Source organism: Saccopteryx leptura, chromosome 4 (genome assembly GCF_036850995.1).
Source record: "Saccopteryx leptura isolate mSacLep1 chromosome 4, mSacLep1_pri_phased_curated, whole genome shotgun sequence".
Classification (NCBI taxonomy): Eukaryota; Metazoa; Chordata; class Mammalia; order Chiroptera; family Emballonuridae; genus Saccopteryx; species Saccopteryx leptura.
Genome location: NC_089506.1, coordinates 166,577,622 through 166,601,262, shown reverse-complemented (window position 1 = coordinate 166,601,262; position 23,641 = coordinate 166,577,622). Strand labels below are relative to the sequence as shown.

Genomic DNA, 23,641 nt, shown 5'->3' with positions numbered 1-23,641 from the left:
TGAAGGATATTTCTTGTTCAGATATTTCCAATATATTGTTACAAGATGATACATTGACAAAGAATATTCATTCAATGGAAAAGTACTCATTTAGATAATATTAGCTAAATGAGTATTTTTTCTTACAATTATTAAAAATTAATAGGCATGTAAGCATAATTACAATATAAAATATTAAAAATGTTTTTATTATGCATTTATCATATTACAGTGTATTATTGTCACGATGAATAAAATGTCTCTTTTATTTACGATATTGTTTTCTTCAATTTGTTTTTGTCCTCCTTTTCATTGTAAAAAAGTTGGTCACCTTATGTAAACACATTCCTGAGAAATGGCCCAGGTAATGACCAGTCAGGGCCTTGAATTCCTGGCATACTCCTTCAGACATGTAGAAATTCAAGAGATCAATGACAGAGTATCTCTCATTATACTTTAAGGAAAAGCTTACCAGATTTCTCATACTAAAAAAAAATAAAAGTCCACCAAAGGAATGCCAAAAATACAATGCAACAAGATTCCAGCCTAGTCCTTTAACCCATCATTACAATCCTTTAGTTAAAATGAAGATGAAGTGAGTTGGATAGAATTATAGTTAAGTGGATTTGTGGGCTAAACAAAGACAGCAGTGGAATCTTGATTCAAGATTTGATGAAGATCTGTCAGAAAGTTATCTGGGGTATGACTTAGAATTGCATGCTCGATGTTCTCCTTTCTAGTATTTTATCAAGAATTAGCCAAAAACACACACATATATATGTATGTATGTATATGTGTGTGTGTGTACACACATATGTACATGTATACATATATATAACATACACATATACAGTCAACAGGGCAGCGATACCCAGAGGGAAAGAGAAAGTGGTGGCAGGAGAAAGTGGTACATGGGAGGGACTGGGGGGTCATGATGCTGTGTGTGGATGGTGTTATGTTGAATGGGACACTTGAAACCATGTCAACACAATAAATTTAAAAATAAAAAAAAAAGAATTTAGCTTGATCAGGCAGTGTGATACAGTGTATAGAGTGTTGACCTGGGATACTAAGGACCCAGGTTCAAAACCCCAAGGTCACCAATTTTAGCATGGGATCATAGACATGACCCTATGGTTGCTGGCTTGAGCCCAAAGGTCCTGGCTTGAAGCCCCAGGTCTCTGGCTTGAGCAAGGGGTCACTGGCTCAGCTGCAGCCCCCCACACCCCCACATCAAGGCACATATGAGAAAGCAATCAATTAACAACTAAGGTGCCATAACTATGAGCTGATGCTTCTCATCTCTCTCCCTTCCTGTCTGTCCCTATCACTCTCTCTTTTTCTTTCTCTCTTACTCTCACTAAAAAATGAAAACAAAAAACAGAATTTAGATGATGACATAAAAGGCATGCAATGTGTAAGAATTTTTAAAAAGTGAAATAAAACTGTTCTGAGGAAGACAAACACATTTGAGGTGATGGCCATTTTCAAGCATTTGAAGACATTTCTTTTTTGAAATAAGAACTTGACTAATTTCCATAACTTCAGGTTTCAAGCTAGGTTTATGTTTTTAAGTGTACTGGAATACCATATCTAAATTATTTCTTCAAAAACACTAAGAGAAATTCTAATGCATGGGTTCACACTCTTTCCACCCTGAAGTATTTGCTTTATGCTTAGAACATAAACCTATGTTTCTTAGCATTTAGAATGAAAAAGGATAAAGTGGGTACTTGTGATAAGTCTGACATACTTCCACAATGATGAACAATGATCAAAAGATGATTTCTCATATTGGATAAAATATTTTAGAGTTATTACAATTTCCTAGGTGGATGGCTTTTCTAGCCGATTAAATCCTTATTTTGATCTCTCTTAGGCAAACATATGTTACAAGACTGCTGAGATTCTAATAAAGTATAGCAAATATATTTTGGCAATATCTTACTACAAATAGTACGTAATCCATAAACACTTAGGATTTCAATGAAAAGCAGGGGGAAAATTCTCCTTTCCTAAGAAGCAAAACCCTTGGCAGAGGAGCTCAACATCGAAAGTGTCTTGCATGTACTTAATGTTTACATGTGCTGTTCTAAGTATTACCTCATTGAGCCCTCTTAACAATACTGTAAGTATTAAAAAACTTTCCCAAGAATAAGTTAGGGGCACTGCTACGTCTCAAATCCATGTATATTTTAAAATTATTTTTATTGATGAGAGAGAGATAGTGAGAGAGAGAGATTTGTTGTTCCACTTATTTAAGCATTCTTTAATTGTCAAACCTATGTATTTTGTCTGATATCAGAACGCAATTTCATTCTTCTTTTTAACAATGTAGCTGAATTGGGACTGTGTAAAAGACAGAAGAGGTAGGTTAATATTAACTCAGTGTAAAAAAGGGCAGACAAGTGTAGGAGAGGTCAAGAAGGCTGGCTTGTCTCACTGAGAGGCTCACTAGGAATAAGTCATTGGAATCTGAAGACTTAAGATTGTTTATTGGCTCTGGCCTGTGGTCTTGAGCAAAACACTAACTTCTCTAAGCCACAATCGCATCATATATAACCTTGGCCTAATAATTGCAACCTCACAGGGCTGTAGTGAAGACTTAAAGAGTTTATCATAGTGCCTGATATATTGAAAGTTAAAAACTCAAGAAATATTCATTCTTATTGTTACTGGCCACTAATATTGTTATTGTTTTACAGTGAACTTCTCCCCAGACTTCCAGTTTGAGAACAATGTTGCAGCAGAAGTATAAAAGCAAGTAGACAGAAAGCAGCCATTCAGAATGCCCAATAAAATTACTACTCAAAGCTGATGCTATGAGATTAAGAGAAATTAAAAAAGGATAAAATTTATTGCAATTAGAACACAATAATAAACTTTTAAAGATATAATGTAGACATGTTGCTAATGTTATATTGATCACACAGTAGATTCTGTTACATGACAGAACTTTGCCTAGTTTCTGAAATTTTATTGACTTCTTATTGCCAGCTCTGCTCTCTGCTCTTTTCCTTGGCTATATTGCCCCTCATATGCATTTGGTTTATGTGATAATATATATTTTTACAAAAAATAGCTATAATTAATATAAAAAGGTAGGTAGGTTTTGTTTTAAAGGTTCCGATTTGAAAAACAAATCTTTGGAAAATTATATACTGATAAAAGCTGAAAGCTAGTATTAAAGAGTATGTGTCCCTCTGAAATACCTCCCAACTAGTTTTTCCATCATTCTTTTATGAAATATTATAAAAATACTTTTTAAAGTTTATATACTTTATTCTGCTTATAAATATACATGCCACCCAAATGTGGAGAGTCCCAGGTAGAAAGGAAGCAATATTTCAAACTGAAGAAAGATAATATTCTTCCTTATTACAAAATATATTTATAGCAAGTTCTAATTCGATTAGTTTCCAACCATGATTAGGCTTGATATGTTTTTAGGTGGTAGACAGATACATATTAAAAAAGCCAAGTAAATGGCATTTCTAAGATACTTTTGGCAAAGTAATTATCTAGAAAGTAATATTAAAGATTTATGTACTTTCATACATTTGGTATTGATTGATTCATGGATCACTTTTGCTGCCTGGTGTAATATAATACACTATGCTTGCATAAAAATAGAAAAGTGACAAGCAATAGTGTTATTAGAAGAGCTATATTTTCTTCCATTTATTTTTTTCCTAAGTCTTAACTAAACAGAATCTTTAAAATTATCCTTTGCTTTAAGAAAGATGGTGATGAACGGAGACGAGATTTGGGGCAGTAAACACACAATATAGTGTACAGATAACGTGTTGTAGAATTGTGCACCTGAAACCTGTATAATTTTGTTACTCAGTGTCACCCCAATAAATTCAATATAAAGGAAAAAATTGCACGCAGCTAGTGCTAAGAACAACAAAAAGACCAAGGAAAGACAAATAATGGATGATTAAAGAGTTACTAATTTGAGAGAGGAGTGTACAGAGAAGACATAGGAAAAGCTAGAAAATAATCAAATGTGTAGAATTTTGATGCTTCAAAACTAATTTTAATTAAATTAGCAATAGCAGGTTGAGATAAAAATTCAATTTGATATAATATATATCATTATATATGTATAGAACAAGGGTCTCCAAACTTTTTACACAGAGGGCCAGTTCACCATCCCTCAGACCGTTGGAGGGCCAGACTATAAAAAAAACTATGAACAGCCTGACCTGTGGTGGCGCAGTGGATAAAAGCGTCAACCTGGAATGCTGAGGTCACTGGTTCAAAACCCTGGGCTTGCCTGGTCAAGGCACATATGGGAGTTGATGCTTCCTGCTCCTCCCTCCCCCTTCTCTTTCTCTCTCTCTCTCTCTCTCTCTCTCTCTCTCTTTCTCTCTCTCTCTCTCTCTCTCTCCTCTCTAAAAATTAATAAAAGTTAAAAAAAACAAAAAAACACACCTATGAACAAATCCCTATGCATACTGCACATATCTTATTTTAAAGTAAAAAAGACAAAACAGGAACAAATACAATATTTAAAATAAAGAACAAGTAAATTTAAATCAACAAACTGACCAGTATTTCAATGGGAACTATGCTCCTCTCACTGACCACCAATGAAAGAGGTGCCCCTTCCGGAAGTGCAGCGGGGGCTGGATAAATGGCCTCAGAAGGCCGCACACGACCCATAGGCCATAGTTTGGGGACCCCTGGTATAGAATACTAAGAACAAAATATCAATTCATTAATCTTGTTTATGTTTATCTTTATTTCTTGTTAAGTTCTATGATATTAGTGATATTAGTAAATATTGACTCATATTTCACACCTATTACATAACTGTATTTGAAAAATAATTTATGTCAATGAGCCCATTTTCAATTCAACAAGGAGAAACACAACACCGAAGGTTTCTTTATAGTCAGCTATTCCAAAAAGTGATAGAAACACATTCTTGGAATTATTCAATTATCTAAGTTTATAGCTGCTTATAGATTATATAAAACAATGTAAATGTCCATTCCACAGTGAAAATTTCAGCTATCTGAAAAAGTGAAGTAAAACAGATTAAATCTTTCATCTATCACATTTAAAACTAAGGGGTGGGCAAAGTAGGTTTATGGTGGTTTGGATGTAAAAAGAAATGCCGGTTGTAAATATTACAATAGTTTTATTAACTCAGAAGAAAGTCACAATGTCAACCTAATTCAATACTTTTGCTCACCCCTGTATTTTGGTAGCAACTTCAATTTTTTTTCAAATATACTGCCCACAAAAATTAGGGGATATTTTATTACTTCATATTCATTTTGAAATATCCCTTAAGTTTTGTGAGCAATACAGAAAAACCCACATGGGTCATCTTTCTGAAATGGAGAGTACACATACGTCAACACTGTCATGGAAATACAAGTCATTTTGAAAGATTCTTGACATCAACATCTTCCCTTTTGTCAAAATCTTGTCGTTTCCCCTGCGATTCTGCCATAACCTATTCTAACTTGGACTCTTCATAACTTAATCACTTCCAACCTCAACTATTAAAATTTAACTCTTCATAAATTTATCTGTGGTATACTCAGAGGGTGAAGACAATTTAGCCAAATTATTTTATTATTTAAACTTGTCTACATGCTCTGGTTTGCTATACATCTTGACCCATTTAAATATTGTTATTCTATCCATTCCTATCCATTTCTAGCAGGTCTTGAGCTCTCTGTAGATCACTTTTCCTCTTAACCACCTGCCTACTATCCATGTGTCTTCTAACCTTGACTTGTTTCTTTTAGTATACATCCCTGAGTCTGGAAACTGATTTTGCTTGGACTGTTTTCCAAACTCTTTCCAATTACAAATAAATATATTTTATATTTCCTCTCAGAATCATACTTGCTTTTATATTTATGCTTTGTTTTGGATAAAACATTTGTTCCATTGAACACTGCTATCTATACTGTGTCTCTTCCTAAAATTTAAAAGTTTTATATTAAAAAAAACTTACTGACCTACACAATAATAGCTCTCCTTTCCATTAAATTAAAATCTAATAGTTTAGCAATATGTTAGTAGAAAGAGAAAATAATAAATGGCTCATATCAATTTTTAATTAATTAATTAACATTTTGACTAAACAGTATGGGCTAAATTAGGTAACTACTAGTGCTTTGAAAATACTGAGTTTTCAAAACTTGGGTATTGTTTACTTTGAAATATTTGGGCACAACAGGAATCTGATAGCTCACTGAACTCAAAATCCAACCTATACTTAATGCTACTCGTTGGCTTAGATTAATTAATTTAACGGCAACTAATATTTACTAAGAACTTAGAATGCTAAGAACTGTGCCATGTTCTTTACTTATTACATTTAACTCTTGGAACATTATTATTCTCATTCCTTATTTTTATAAATAAAAATGTTGAGACTAAAGAGGTTCAGTAACTTGTCACACAACTAGGAGTAGTAGAGTGAGAAGTTAAATATATATATGGCTCCAAACCATAGTGGTGATGTTTACAGTGACAAAGTCATTCTAAAGTATACCACCTCCCAAATGAGCATTATAATGCATTCTGAATTCCACTGAGCTTTTCTTTTATTGTAATTGTTAAAGTGAATAACAGTTAACATCAACACTGATTAATGAGAAGCTTCAAATACTTTGGGTTTTCAAATATTTTTTCCACTGGGCTTTCTAAAACAGTTTTCTAAAGAAATCCTGATTCCATCATCAAGTATAATGTGAGATGAAACAAAGGGACATTAAATAGTGGTAAAATAAATATGATACTCTTATTCATAAAGACTTAAATCTATATTATAATCATTAGATAAAGAAGATGTGGTATATATACACAGTGGAATACTACTCAGCCAGAAGAAATAAATAACATACTGTCATTTGTGACATGTTTGGATCTTAAGAATATCATGCTAAGCCTGACCAGGTGGTGGTGCAGTGGATAACAGTGTCAGACTGGGAAGCAGAGGACCCAGGTTCAAAATCCTGAGGCCGCAGGCTTGAGTGCGGGCTCACCAGCTTCAGTGTGGGGTCACTGGTTGGGCATGGGATCATAGACATGACCCCATGGTCACTGGCTTGAGCCCAAAGGTAGCTGGCTTGAACCCAAGGTCGCTGGATTGAACCCAAGGTTGCTGGTTTGAGCAAGAAATCACTTTCTCTGCTGTACCTCCCCCAGCCCCGTCAAGGTATATATAGAAAGCAATCAATAAACAACTAAGGAACTGCAACAAAGAATTGATGCTTCTCATCTCTCTCCCTTCCTATCTGTCTGCCCCTATCTGTCCCTCCCTCTGATTCTCTCTCTGTCTCTGTCACAAAAAGAATATCATGCTAAACAAAACAAAGCAAACTGAAAAAGTAAAAGATGATGTTATTTCATTCACAGGTAGCATATAAAAATGAAAGCAACAAATGAACAAAAAAACCCACAAAAACTCATAGACATAGACAACAGTATGGTGGTTACCAAAAGTAAGGGAGTGAGGAGGTAGTAAAAGGTAAAGGGGCCAAATATGGTGATGGAAGATGATCGGACTTTGGATGATGGGCACACAATGCAATGTACAGACCATGTATCATTGAAATGTACTCTTGAAACCTCAAGTCAAAGAGGTAATAAAGTAATAGTCATATTTTAGGTTCATTTCTCATACATTTCTTTTTGCTTAATGTTTTTAGCATTTGGCTCAATCTCTGGGAAAGAATACGAACTACTAGAAGGGAGTGATCTACCTGAGAAACAATAGTAAATTAGCAATGCCATAGGCATTGGTATGGAATATCAACAGGCAGTCAATATAGGTAACATGTAAAATTAATAATGTAACTAATTTCAAAAGATATTAGTACTTTTAATGTCTGAAAAAATGACCAGTTTAAACTATTCCATCTGCCTTTGCTTTGGGATATTAGGTAGCAAATGAAATATAATATTATCATAATCTAACATATCACTTGGCTGAGAAAAAATATCAATTTAAAGATGCCATTCCTTTTAAAATACTGCTTTAGAAATATTTTAATTATTTCAAAATCTATTCTCTGTGAAATAAGATGGCAGCTGACTGTATTTATTTTGCTTTTCATTAATGTAATATACTTGAACTACAAAATAGAGACCAATGTCTAAATTTAAATATTTTAACATCAGTTAATGTATAAAAGGAAATACTCATTCTCCAAAAATGAAATTTACAATGCCCTACTTTATAATTATACTGATTGAGATTCCTACCAAATTTGTTTTAAGAGTATTCTATCGATAGAAATCTCTAAACAACATGAAGTAATAAACTCCATAAAATTGAGTTCTTCTTTAATAATTTATTAATAAACAAAAAAATCCAGCCACAGATCTGACATATCTTATAATTTTTGGTAAAAAATATTAACTTGAGAATTACTGTTATTCTTTTTCTTGAATTAAAAATTTACTGCTGTGGGCTCTGGCCGGTTGGCTCAGTGGTAGAGTGTCGGCCAGATGTGTAGAAGTCCTGGGTTTGATTTCCGGTCAGGGCTCACAGGAGAAGGGCCCATCTGCTTCTCCACTCTTCCCCCTCTCCTTCCTCTCTGTCTCTCTCTTTCCCTCCCACAGCCAAGGCTCCATTGGAGCAAAGTTGGCCCAGGTGCTGAGGCTGGCTCCATGGGCTCCGCCTCATGCGCTAGAATGGCTTCGGTCACATCAGAGCAATGGCCCAGATGGGCAGAGCATCGCCCCCTACAGGGAATTCAGGGTGGATCCTGGTCGGGCACATGCGGGAGTTTCTCTGCCTCCCTACTTCTCATTTCAGAAACACACACACACACACACACACACACACACACACACAATTTACTGCTGTGAAGTGATATTGTTATATAATTGGTGATGGGTTAAATCTATGTAAGGCACAGTTCACATTTTAAGGGCACTCTGTTAATGAGTTCCAGAAGCCATGTTCCTTAATTTTTTGTTGGCACAATTTACCCTTTTCTACATTTATGATGAGTAAAGAAAAAACTGCAAGACCAAGTATCCATGGCCAAAACACTGGAAGTTTGTTATCAAAAGAATAGAAACTGTCATTTTCAGTGACTACTATAATAACCTGCTACTGTTATAATGTCACATAATTAAAATTATTGTTAAAATCACAAAAAAAAAATAAAATTTAATAATGAAATGAAAGGACAAATGTTTATTTTTATTTATTTTTATTTATTTATTTATTTATTTATTTATTTATTTTTATATTTTTCTGAAGCTGGAAATGGGGAGAGACAGTCAGACAGACTCCCGCATGTGCCCGACCGGGATCCACCCGAAACGCCCACCAGGGGCGGCGCTCTGCCCACAAGGGGGCGATGCTCTGCCCCTCCGGGGCATCGCTCTGCCGCAACCAGAGCCACTCTAGCGCCTGGGGCAGAGGCCAAGGAGCCATCCCCAGCGCCCGGGCCATCCTTGCTCCAATGGAGCCTTGGCTGCGGGAGGGGAAGAGAGAGACAGAGAGGAAGGAGGGGGTGGGGGTGGAGAAGCAAATGGGCGCTTCTCCTATGTGCCCTGGCTGGGAATCAAACCCGGGTCCCCCGCACGCCAGGCCAATGCTCTACCGCTGAGCCAACCGGCCAGGGCCGACAAATGTTTATTTTTAAAAAGAACTTAATATATCAACAAAATTTAGTGAAATTACCTATAGAAATTACAAATAAAAATAAATAATTAAAAAAGGAATTCTGACAATAGAAAGATGTATTCTGAAAGTTTAAAGATATTTATGAGAACATTCTTAATCATGTCCAGATTTCTAAACTAAAATATCTAGACAATATAAACAATATGAACTCAATTCTTTTCTTAAAATTTATTGATTTGAGAGAGAGAGAGAAAAAAACAATTTGTTATTCTACTTATTTATGCATTCATTGGTTGATTCTTGTATGTGCTCTGACCCAGGAGTGAAGCCACAACCTTGGCGTATGGGACTATGCTCTAACCACAGAGCTACCTGGACAGGGCTCAATTCCTTTTAAAGTATGTTATAGAGATGAGATACATTTTGATGTTATCTAAAACCTGGTAAAAATTCTTCAATAATTCTAAAAATTCCAAAGCCAAGAGTCATTTTAAAATAAACATAAATTTGAGGATTGCCCAGGGGCATGCCTCTGCATGAGCTGAGAAATGTACCAGATAATAAAACATTCAACTAGTTCCAGGAAGTTCTGAATGCAAAGAGAACATCCAGGTCACAAAGAAGGAGGCAGTTACAAGAAACAGTGAAGACTGACACTTTTTAAGTCTTGCTAAAATTAAACCTCTACCAGGATCTGCAGAGACACTGAACATAGAGGCTAAATTGCTTAGTCTCCTATTCATCAGGGATCTTATAGTAGCCCGATTTTAACCACATATATGAAAACAAATGACTGATGTCTGGACCATAAATATTCCTTTAAGTCATGCTTGTCACTTAAACAAAAAACTCAAGATTTCCTTTATTTAAATTTCTAAGTAATACACAACTTGTTTGCAAAACAAAACGGGGATCATCTTTTAGCATATTAGAGTTTTGTTTTTTAGTATTTCCTAGTGCCATTTAGAATTGCCTTTCATTTGGTTTTACTTACCCAGCAACCCATAGCAAACAAGTAAATAAATAAGGTATTTGTAATTCAAGAGATGACTCAAATGAAGACAGGGTCATCTTGGGAGTATTCCCTCTCAACATGAATTCTTAAATTCTTATCTCTTTAAACATTACTGTAGTTAAAATACATTTTGGATTTATAATTCCAAAGGGCTCAGTTATCTGACATGAACAGGAGCACATTAAATCTTTGCATAAAACATTTTTGAAATGGCTTGTATATTAGACACTAAGCAGTTATTAAATTTTGCTTTTAACCTACTAGTTTTCTAAATCTTCCCTCCACAGGTTGATCCCCGTAGAAAAAAAAAGTAACTCTAACAAAAATTTTGCTGTTTACTGCAACAGCTATTTACTTATCTGTGCACCAGGCTGAAAAATCACGGAACAAGGATCCATGTATTTGCCCATAGGGTATCTTGCATTGACTTTGGTTCAAATTTTCATTTGTATTTTCAATTCATAAAAGGATTATATATTTTGACCCATTTATAAACTGAGTGATATAATAGAAAATAGAGCATGATTTTCCCTTTGCTATTTAACTGATGTTGACAAGGCACGTTAAACTCTATAAACTTCATTTAGCTTATTTATAAATGGGGATAAAAACACTGCCTGGTAGAACAAATCACATAATGTTCATTAGAATGCTTTGACAACTTTAAATTTTTATGTAGCTAAAATATTGTATATTATTACACTACTTTTATAAGAATGAAAAATAGCTGGTTATTTCCCCATCATGCCTTCTGTTACACTGGGAAAGGACAGAAAAATACTATTTTAGAGTAGTCTAAGAATTTGTTATGAGAGGTTTCAAATTTAAAAAATATTTTCCTAAAAACTAAAATTATAGGTTAAAGCTAAAATTCAGAGGCTATTTCATCGAGCCACCTTAGTTCTTCACATAAGGAAAGAAAGACCCATGAAGGCTAAATATCAAATTTCAAAACACACAAACAAAACAGTCACAAATGGGGGTGGAATGGGAAGAACTAAAGACTAACTGAATTTTATACTTTCCAATTTGTTCTCAGGTAAATCTGGGCTAGAAAAATTAGGGGTAGGGTTAAAGTTAGGGACAGGAGCAGGTTTAGAATTTGACTTAAAGTTCTTGCTGAATTATAGCATTTTAATGTTACTTTCTTTTCTTAAGCCAATTATAAAATAAAAATGATAATTATGAGAATGCTTAAAGTACTTTTGTATCAAGCACTCTAAGAGGTATCTATCTATATATCTATGTATATATAATGTATACTTACATACAATCACAGTACATTAGTCCTTACAAAAACTCAAGTATTCTTACTTTACAGGTTAGAAAACTAAGGCACAGAAGAATTAAGTAAATTGAGCATCATCACACAACTTACAATGGCTGTGCCAAGATTTCAGCCAAGACTGAATGGACCTTGGGCATTCTTTCTTCTTTTTAAATTTTATTTTAATTTATTGTGTTTACATAGATTCTCCTGTCCTCCCGAATACATCCTCCCCTCCTGAGTGTTCCCCAGTACAATCACCTTGTCCCCCTCCTTCCCTCCAGGATTTGCTTTTCTGCTCTCATCCCATCCTATCATCCTATCATCCCCTTTCCCTCTGTTTGCTTTTCCTCTGGATCCTTTGATCCCGCCTCTGTCTCTATTCCATTCCTCAGTTCATATTCATTGGATTCCTCAAATGAGTGAGGTCATATAGATTTATTTTTCTCTGCCTGGCTTATTTCACTTAACATAATAGTTTCCAGGTCCATCCATGTTGTCACAAAGTGTAATATTTCCTTATTTTTCATGGCCCCATAGTTATTCCATTGTGTATATGTACCACAGCTTTTTAATCCACTCGTCCACTGACGGACACTTAGGCTGTTTCCAGAAACAATGTGGCCATAAACATGGGGGTGCATTTCTCCTTTTGAATCATTGATGTGGTGTTCTTGGGATATATTCCTAAAAGTGGGATAGTTGGGTCAAAAGGCAGTTTGATTTTTAATTTTTTGAGGAATCTCCATACCGTTTTCCACAGTGCCTGCAACAGTCTGCATTCCCACCAGCAGTGCAGGAGGGTTCCCTTTTCTCCACATCCTCGCTAGCACTTATTATGTGTTGTTTTGTTAACGAGTGCCATTCTGACAGATGTGAAGTGGTATCTCATTGTGGATTTATTTGTATTTCTCTAATGTTTAGTGATGTTGAGCATCTTTTCATCTGCCTATTGGCTATTTCTTTGTCCTCTTGGAAAAGTGTCTATGCATTTTTTTGCCCATTTTTTGATTGGATTGTTTTTCTTCCTGGTGTTGAGTTTTACAAGTTTTTTATAAATTTTGGTTATTAACCCCTTATCAGACGTATTGTCAAATATGTTCTCCCATTGTGTGGTTGACCTTTTTATTTTGTTCATATTGTCTTTAGCTGTGCAAAAGCTGTTTAGTTTGATATAGTCCCATTTGTTCATCCTGTCTTTTATTTCCCTTGCCAGTGGAGATAAATCAGCAAATATATTGCTGCGAGAGATGTCACAGAGCTTATTGCCTATGTTTTCCTCTAGGATGCTTATGGTTTCACGACTTACATTTAAGTCTTTTATCCATTTTGAGTTTATTTTTTGTGAATGGTGTTAAGTTGGTGGTCTAGTTTTATATTTTTGCAGGTAGCTGTCCAATTTTCCTAACACCATTTGTTAAAGAGACTGTCTTTACTCCATTGTATGCCATTACCACCCTTGTCAAATATCAGTTGTCCATAAAGGTGTGGGTTTATTTCTGGGTTCTCTGTTCTGTTCCATTGATCTATATGCCTGTTCTTATACCAGTATCAAGCTGTTTTGAGTACAATGGCTTGGTGATGATTTTCCGAGTACAGGTGTTTAATCTCCTTGGTTAAATTTACTCCTAGTTACTATACTTTATTTTTTTTCTTGCAATCATGAAGGAAATTGTTTTCTTAATTTCTCTTTCAGAGAGATCATTGTTGGTGTATAAAAATGCCTCTGATTTCTGAGTATTAATTTTATATCCTGCCACCTTGCTGAATTCATTTATCAGGTCTAGTAGTTTTTTGACTTTGACTTTAGGGTTTTCTATGTACAGTATCATATCATCAGCAAATAATGATAGTTTTACTTCTTTTCCAATTTGGATGCTTTTTATTTCTTCTTCTTGTCTGATTGCTGTAGCTAGGACTTCCAGAACTATGTTGAATAAGAGTGGTGAAAGGGGACACCCATGTCTTGTTCCTGATCTTAAGGGGATTGCTGTTAACTTTTGCCCATTGAGTATGATGTTGGCTGAGGGTCTGTCATAGATGGCCTTTATCATGTTGAAGTATGTTCCCTGTATTCCCACTTTGCTGAGAGTTTTGATCATAAATGGGTCATGGATTTTATCAAATGCTTTTCCTGCATCTATTGATATTATCATGTGGTTTTTCTCCTTCCTTTTATGTGATGAATCACATTGATTGATTTGCAAATATTGTACCAGCCTTGCCTCTCCAGAGTAAATCCCACTTGATCATGATCTTTGATTTTTTTCATGTATTACTGGATCCAGTTTGCTAATATATTTTTTGAGAATTTTAGCATCTAAATTCATCAAGGATATTGGCCTATACTTTTCTTTCTTTGTGTTGTCTTTGCCTGGTTATGGAATCAGAATTATGCTCGCCTCATAAAAGGAGCTCAGAAGATTCCCCTCCTCTTAAATTTTTTGAAATAGCTTGAGAAGCATAGGAGTTAGTTCTTCTTAGAATGTTTGCTAGAATTCACCTGTGCACATCTGGCCCAGGCCTTTTGTTTGTTGGGAGTTTTTTTGATAACTGTTTCAATCTCATTTGTTGTAATTGATCTACTTAGGTTTTCTGATTCTTCCAGATTGATTATTGAAAGATTATATTTTTCAAGGAATTTGTCCATTTCATCTAGATTGTCTAATTTTTTGACATACAGTTCTTCATAGTATTTTCTTACGATCCTTTGTATTTCTGCTGTGTCTTGTTACTTCTCTACTCTCACTTCTGATTTTGAGTCTTCTCTTTTTTCTTGGTGAGCCTGGTTAAAGGTTCATCGATCTTGTTTACCTTTTAAAAGAACAAGCTCTTGGGTTCATTGATCCTCTGTACTGTTTATTTAGTCTCTATGTCATTTATTTACACTCTGATCTTTATTATTTCCTTCCTTCTACTTCCTCTAGGCTTTACCTGTTGTTCTTTTCCTAGTTCTTTTAGTTGTAGGGTCAAGTTGTTTATTTGTTTTTTTTCTAGCTTCTTAAGGTATGTCTGTATGCTATGAACTTCCATCTCAGGACTGTTTTGCTGTGTCCCACAAATTTTGAGTTGTTGTGTGTTCATTTTCATTTGTTTCATGGAAATTTTTTATTTCTTCTTTGATCTCATTGTTGACCTATTCGTTATTTAGTTTCCCAGTACTTGAGTGTTTTTCAGTTTTTCTATTGTAGTCGATTTCTAGTTTCATGCCATTTTTGTCAGAGAAGATGCTTGATATGATTTCAATCTTCTTAAATTTGTTGAGACTCATTTTATGCCCTAATATGTGGTCTATTCTAGAGAATGTACCATGCGCACTTGAAAAGAATGTATATTCTGCTGCTTTGGGGTGAAAGGTTCTAAAGACATCTATTAAATCTAGTTGATCTAGTGTGTCCTTTAAGTCTGCTGTTTCTTTGTTTTCTTTCTTGAGGATCTATCCAGTAAGGTTAGTGGGATATTGAAATCCCCTACTATTATACTATTGCTGTTGATCTCGCCCTTTATATCAATCAAAGCAGTGGTAGTCAACCTAGTCCCTACCGACCACTAGTGGGCGTTCCAGCTTTCATGGTGGGCGATAGCGAAGCAAACAAAGTATAAATAAAATGATAGATTTAACTATAGTAAGTTGTTTTATAAAGATTTATTCTGCCAAACTTAGCAAAAATCTGACATAAAGTACTTGGTAAGTAATTATTATTATATGCTTTAACTTGCTGTAACTCTGCTTTATAAATTTTATAAAGTAAAGTTACTTCCTTACTTTATAAATCACCATTACTGTGGAACCAGTGGGCGGTTAGAAAATTTTTCTACTAACAGATACAAAAGTGGGTGGTAGGTATGAAAAGGTTGAATATCCCTGCATCAAAGTCTACTTTATATATTTAGGTGCTCCTATATTAGGTGTGTAGATATTTGTAATGGTTATATCTTCCTATTGGATGGATCCCTTTATTATTATGTAGTGACCTTCTTTATGTCTTACTATAGTCTTTGTTTTAAAGTCTATTTTGTCAGATGTAAGTATTGCCACTCAGCTTTATTTCATTTCCATTTGCATGAAATATTTATTCCATTCTTTTACTTTCAGTCTAGGTGTATCTTTTGTTTTGAGGTGGGTCTCTTCTAGACAGCATATGTATGTGTCCTGTTTTCTTTTCCATTCAGCTACCCTATGTCTTTAATTAAAGTATTTAATCCACTTACATTTAAGGTTATTATTGATATGTAGTTTTTTATTGCCATGTTTTTATTTAAATCTACATTCCTCTTTTACTAGATTCCCCCCCCCCCCCCGCTTTGTTATCGATCTAGCAGGCCCCTTAACATTTCTTGTAGCATTAGTTTGGTTGTAATAAATCCCTTGAGTTTTTTAAGGGGGAATTGGAAGCTTTTTATTTCTCCTTCAATTTTAAATGATAGCCTTGCTGGATAAAGAAGTCTTTGTTGTAGTTTCTTGTTCTGCATTATTTTGAAAATTTCTTGCCATTCCAATCTGGCCTCAAGTGTTTCTGTTGAAAAGTCAGATGTCATCCTTATGGTGGTTCTTTTGTAGGTGATTGACTGTTTCTCTGTTACAGCTTTTAGTATTCTTTCTTTATCTCTTAGCTTTGGTATTTTGATTATGATGTGTCTTGGTGTGGGTCTTTTTGGGTTCTTTTTTTTTTTTTTTTTTTCATTTTTCTGAAGCTGGAAACGGGGAGAGACAGTCAGACAGACTCCCGCATGCGCCCGACTGGGATCCACCCGGCACGCCCACCAGGGGCTACGCTCTGCCCACCAGGGGGCGATGCTCTGCCCATCCTGGGCATCGCCATATTGCGACCAGAGCCACTCTAGCGCCTGAGGCAGAGGCCACAGAGCCATCCCCAGAGCCCGGGCCATCTTTGCTCCAATGGAGCCTTGGCTGCGGGAGGGGAAGAGAGAGACAGAGAGGAAAGCGCGGCGGAGGGGTGGAGAAGCAAATGGGCGCTTCTCCTGTGTGCCCTGGCCGGAAATCGAACCCGGGTCCTCCGCACGCTAGGCCGACGCTCTACCGCTGAGCCAACCGGCCAGGGCCGGGTTCTTTTTTAATAGGGTTCTCTCTGCTTCTTGAACCTCTGTGACTTTTTCCTGCATCAATTTAGGAAAGTTTTCAGCTATAGTTTCTTCACTTAGGTTCTCTATTTTTTGGTCTTTCTCTTCTTCTTCAGAAACCCCTATTATTTGGATATTGTTTCTCTTCATGTTGTCAGAGTTCTATTAGAGTTTCCTCAACTTTTTGATCCTCTTTTATTTTGCTGTTCTGCTTCTCTGTGCTTTTGCTTATCTTGTCCTCTAAGTCACTGATTTGAACCTCTGCTTCATCCAGCCTTCTTTTAATTCCTTCTAGTGTATTCTTCATTTCTAATATTGTGTTTGTCATTCCTGTCTGGTTCTTCTTTATGATTTGTGTGTCCTTTTTGATGCTTACAATTTCTTTAATAAGGTGTTCATTAAGTCCATCCATTGTAGCTTTGAGGTCCTTAAGCATCCTAACAATCATTATTTTATACTCAGCATATGGTAATTTGATTAATTCTGTTTTATCCAGATCTTTTTCTGAGAATTTGTCTTGTTGATTCATATGACTTAAGTTTCTCTGTCTTCCCATTGTTTCTCAGTGTGGCTTGCAGGATTGTTGCAGTTGTGGTCTCCTTACCCAGTAGAGCTGCTTTGAAGTCTTGATTTGTTTGTTTTCAGTTTATTTTACTCAGTGGTAGGCTTGTTTACTGATCTCAGCAGAGGGCTTATTTGAAACTGCATCCAGGAATGCGGTGGGTGTGACTTATGAAAATCTGAAGGCAAGTTCTGCCAGCTGCTCTCTGGGGGCGGGGCATGTTCTCTGCTCATGGGGGAGGTGTATCTCAGATCTCCCTGGAGACCTGTGTTACTGTCCCTCCACCCCACTTCCTGCCTTTGGCTGTGTCTTTCATGCTGATTGAAGCTGGAGAGCTTTCTGGAGGTGGGTCACCCAGAACCACTTTAGGCTTGTGCTGTGTGGAGGGATCAGTGCCTCCCCCAGCTATGGCCACCTCTGTACTGAATGAGTCAGCTTCTCAGGTCATCCCCGGAATTCCTCTGCACATCACTGTCTATCTTGCTTTCCCCACTTTCCTTGCGGAAGACAAGCCAGTCCTCTCAGCCTTCCTCGCCCCCAGTTCTCCAGGCAAGTGGCTGTGAGTGATATTTTCTGCTTTGTCCCTTTAAGGCACCCACACTGCTTCCCACACAAAGAACTTTTCTCTTTCCCCCTCTCAATGCTTTCCATCTGTCTCCTCCAGTCCCTGGATTTCTAGGCTGCGTCTCCAGTTCTGAAACTGAGGGCTCCCATCTCTCAGGGTCTCTATCATTGTAATGAGAGTCCTTCTGGACTCTCAGCCTCAGCCTCCCCTTGCTCCTGGAAGCAGGGGAGCCCCCACTGCACCCCCACACTCCCTACCAGGATTGGTGTGAATTTTTCTTTGCTCCTTGGTTTTTGAGACCTGGTCTTTTAGTCCAAAGTTTGTTTTATACGATGATTATTCCTAAATTAATTTGTAACCCAGTTTGGTGGTGTGAGCTGGGAGTCTGTGTGTCTGCCTACTCCACTGCTATCTTATAAATCTCCAGAACATTCTTTTTCTTAATGCCTATATTAAAGTTCAGTTTAAATACATAAAATTTATCCTTTTTCTGACAGAGACAGAGAGTCAGAGAGAGGGACAGATAAGAATAGACAGGAAAGGAGAGAGATGAGAAGCATCAATTCTTCATTGCAGCTCCTTCATTGTTCAGTGATGGCTTTCTCATATGTGCCTTGACTAGGGGAGCTACAGTTGAATAAGTGACCCCTTGGTCATACCAGCAACCTTGGGCTCAAGGTAGTGATCATAGGGTCATGTCTGTGATCCCACGCTCAAGCCAGCGACCCCACGCTCAAGCTGGTGAGCCCATGTTCAAGCCATATAAGCCCATGCTCAAGCCTATGACCTTGGGGTTTTAAACCTGGGTCCTCTGCATCAAGTCTGATGCTCTATCCACTGTACTACTGCCTGGTCAGGCTAAAATTTATCCTTCTTATTGCACAATTTGATAACTTTTTATAAATTTACAGAGGTATGCAACCACTATTTTAATCCAGTTGAGAATGCTATCATTACTCCCAAAAGATCCCTCATGCTTTTATATTCAAATCCCATCTAAACCCCTAGCTTCAGGAAAATACAAATCCACTTTATCTATAGATGCCTTTTCTGGACATTTCATAGAAACAGAATCATACAACATGTTTTCTGTACTAGACTTGCCTTAATTGGCAAAAGGTTTTTGAGGTTCATCTGTACTGTAGTCAGTAGCCAGTGTTAGCTCATTCACTTTGTTACTTAATAGTATGTATTATATCAATATACTACATTGTCTACCCATTCATCAGGTAATAGACAAATGGGTTGTTTTCATTTGGGGCTATTATAAATAATGCTGCTAGTTATAACTGAATACAGTTTTTCTGTGGACATAGATTTTTAATTCTCTTGGGTAAACACCTAGGATCAGAACTCTTAATTTTATATAAAAAATTTATGTGTAACATTTTGATAAATGTGAAGCCTTTTTCTAAAGTATCATTTCATATTCCACCAGCAGTGTATGAGGTTTCTGGTTTTTCCACATCATCAACACTTACTAGGGTTCTAGATCTCCATCAGTACCCTCTACAGCCATTCATTAACCATGCAGCTATGTCACTAAATGTTGAAATGAGAGGGAGGGAAGAGTTAAGTGAATGGAGAAATGAGGAGACAGATATTTTTACACTTTTTCAACCAAGTGTATTTCATTTTTATTGTTTTTTAAAAAAACAAGGGGTTTTATTTGAGTCCTGTTTTGGTTCACAAAAAAATTAAGAAGGTACAGAGATTTCCCATATACTGTAACCCTTGCCTCACAGAGCAGAGCATACCCATTATCAACATCCTCTACCAGAATTTACCCAAAGGAGTTGAAAATCACGTCCACACAAAAACCTGCGTGTGGATATTTAAAGCACTTTCATTTACAGTACTAATACTTGGAACCAACCTTCTACAAGGTTAGAGGATAAACAGTCTGTGGTACATTCAAACAGTGGAATATTGTTCATTGCTTAAAGGAAAATAACCATGAAAAGTCATAGAAAAAGCTTAAATGCACGTTGTTACAACTGATGAACCTGCACTGACACATCGCTAACACCCGAAGTCTTAGTTTACATTAGGGTTCAGTTTTAGTGTTGTGCATCCTATGGGTTGGGACACAGGTAAAATGACATTTATCTACTGTGATATACATGGCAGTTTTACTCTCCTAAAAAGCCCCTGGGCTCTGCCTAGTCATCCCTCCCACCCTCCTTAATCCCTAGCAACCACTAAACTTTTAAATATCTCTACAGTTCCCCTTTTCCAGAATGCCATGCAGTTGGAATTATATACTAGAAAGTCTTTTCAGTTTGGCTTCACTCACTTACTAACATGCATTTAAGTTTTTTCTATGACTTTTCATGGCTTATTTTCCTTTAAGCAATGAACAATATTCCACTGTTTGAATGTACCACAGACTGTTTATCCTCTAACCTTGTAGAAGGTTGGTTCCAACTATTAGTACTGTGAATGAAAGTGCTTTAAATATCCACGCGCAGGTTTTTGTGTGGACGTGATTTTCAACTCCTTTGGGTAAATACTAAAGACTGTGATTAATGAATTTTATGTTAGAGCACATTTAATAAGAGTATGTTTAATTTTGTAAGCAACGGCCAAACTGTCTTCCAGGAACAAGGCAGTTTTATTTCTTCCTTCTTAGTCAGTATACCTTCTGTTTCCTCAACTTACTGTATTAGCTAAGATTTCCAGTATAATGCTGAAACAGACAAACAGAATAGTGAAAGAGGCATCCATCCTTGTTCCTGAACTTACTGGGAAAGCTTTGAGTTTCTCATCAAGTATGATGTTAGCTCTGGGGTTTTATATATCTATATTTTTAATTAAGTTGAGAAATTCCCCCCATTCCTAACTTACTGAGGATATTTTTTCATGAAATGCTGTTAGTTTGTCAAATATTTTTACTCCATCAATTGATGTAATCTTGCAATTTTTCTTTTTTAGCCTGTTGATGTGATGGATTGTATTAACAGATTTTTAAATGTTAAAACCAGCCTTGTCTACCTGGGTTAAATCCTTTCTGTGTTTTTCATAACTATATACTGATCTAATTTTCACCTTGTAGTGGAAATATTTTTTACAAGGAACCTGATACTTTTTTTTTTCCCCTGAAGCTGGAAACGGGGAAGCAGTCAGACAGACTCCCGCATGCACCCGACCAGGATCCACCTGGCATGCCCACCAAGGGGGCGATGCTCTGCCCATCTTGGGGCGTCGCTCTGCTGCAATCAGAGCCATTCTAGCACCTGAGGCAGAGGCCACAGAGCCATCCTCAGCGCCCGGGCCAACTTTGCTCCAATGGAGCCCTGGATGCGGGAGGGGAAGAGAGAGACAGAGAGGAAGGAGAGGGGGAGGGGTGGAGAAGCAGATGAGCGTTTCTCCTGTGTGTCCTGGCTGGGAATTGAACCAGGACTCCTGCACATCAGGCCAACGCTCTACCACTGAGCCAACTGGCCAGGGCCAGGAACTTGATACTTTTTAAATGATTTAGCTTTACAAATTCTGATGTGTTCATTGATGAGAAAGGAAAAGTGCACATAGGACTGTACTGACAAAAAAACAGCTGAGAATGAGAACAATTTGTTATCAAGGCTTATCTTGAAAATGTGAAAACTATGGGTCCATTATTTTTTAACATAGTATTTGGTCCAATTTTTATGAAATAGAATGTGATATATAAATGGTCTAGTATTAGAGATTTCAAAGTTATGTTTTAACCACACCCATTCAATATGATCCATTCATACTACTTTTAGGTATTTTCCCTAGAGAAATGAAAGCATATGTCCATTCAAAGACTTGTATATGGATGTATATCACCTTCATTGTAGTAGCCCAAAAGAGAAAACAATCCCCAAATATATCAACAGGTGCATGGATAAACTGTGGTATATTCATGTTATATAACTCTACTAAAAAAAAAAAAAAGGAATGAATTATTAATACACGTTAACGTAGATGAATCACAAAAAAGGAGTACCAGACTGTATGGTTCCATTTATATAAAATTGTAAGAAATACTAACTAATATATAGTTTCAGAAAGTAAATCAGCAGTTGACTGAGAGGGGTACAGAATGGCAAGAGAAGAGATTAAAAGGAGGCTTGAGAAAAATTTGGGGTGACTGATGTATTCGTTACTTTGTGGTGATGGTTTTGAAGGTGTATACATATGTCAGGACAATAAAGTATACATATATAAAGAACACGTTAAAATATTTTTAATATTCCTTTAAGTTTCTTCTTTTAAAATAGTCATTAAAGGCAACAAAGCAAATTCTTTGCAGTTATTACATATGGGTAAATCTTATAAAAATCAAATTATACCTGTGTTTAAATTTTCCACAATAGAAAGACATACAATTTAAATAAATTTAAAATGTACTATATCAGTTTGATGTTTTCCTTCTTTGTTAACAAAAGCTGTTACCCAAAAATACTGGCAGTGCTGAAAGTCACAAGATATACAAACACAATTCCAAGACAGATTACCTTTATCTTAGTCCACACATAAAATTAATTTATAGTTTATAAGTAACCAAAAGAACTATTATATTATTACATACAACCAAACAAGAATATGTGTAGTAATAAACTTGGAAAATGATATATAATGAACTACATATAAGATAGTATTATAGCAGTGTTATAAAATCAAAGTAGACTATTTTTCTAAATAGCCTTTTTCATATAAACATTGTATATAACTCAATTCTATGTGTAACTGCACTGTAATAATTTATTTTCTCTTTCAAAAACAGGTGGTTGACATTTCCTAAAAAATAGCCAAGTGTTATAGACTATAAAAATATTGAATATGCATATAAACTGTCAGCAGGAAACTGTTAAACAAAATCCTTGGAAACTCTGCAAGGAGAAATCAGAGACTGAACATATAAAAGTACTAAAACATGACATTAAAATGTCGAGAAAAACCTCTGAAATGATATTACCTGGAATCAGTTCCATAATGATGTAAATAGGCTGTCTTTGTGTGCAAACTCCTATAAGTTTGACAATATTGGGATGATCGTATTGCTTGAGAATTCTGCATGAAAAAAAAGTGTATGAATGATTAAATAATAAAGCATTAATTTATGGTAATAAATACTGTACAGATGTAGAATACACTTAAAAAAGATTTTATTTATTGACTCTTTTAGAAGCAGGAGAGAGAGAGAGAGAATGGGAAGGGGTGGAGCAGGAAGCATCAACTCTTAGTTGCTTCTCGTATGTACCTTGACTGACAAGCCCAAGGTATCGATCTGGCGACCTCTGCATTCCAGGTCGACGCTTGATCCATTGCACCACCACAGGTCAGGCTAGGATACACTTTAATCCATATAACTCAATTTTTAAAACTTTAGTTTGAACCCAACTTATGATAAATGAGATATATGCAAATTTTGATAAATGTTGGCAAAATATAGGTAAAAATAAGTGAATTTGCTTTAATTCAATTAAACATCCACTTAAAAATCATTATCCACTTTGAATCACTAACAACCATGCTAAATAGGAATAACTTAGTCCAAAACATGTAGAACTCCCTTCAAAATATTA

General features: G+C 36.0%; 1 protein-coding gene across 5 annotated transcripts in view; it reads right to left on the bottom strand.

The window, feature by feature from the left end:
- FER (FER tyrosine kinase) overlaps nucleotides 1-23,641 on the bottom strand; it is a 460,210-nt gene that overhangs the window by 114,027 nt on the left and 322,542 nt on the right. For all 5 annotated transcript variants that reach the window (XM_066381979.1, XM_066381978.1, XM_066381980.1 and 2 more), the window contains one exon: nucleotides 23,032-23,126. In XM_066381979.1, coding sequence (XP_066238076.1) covers nucleotides 23,032-23,126 — 95 coding nt within the window. The remainder of the gene's footprint in view (nucleotides 1-23,031; nucleotides 23,127-23,641) is intronic.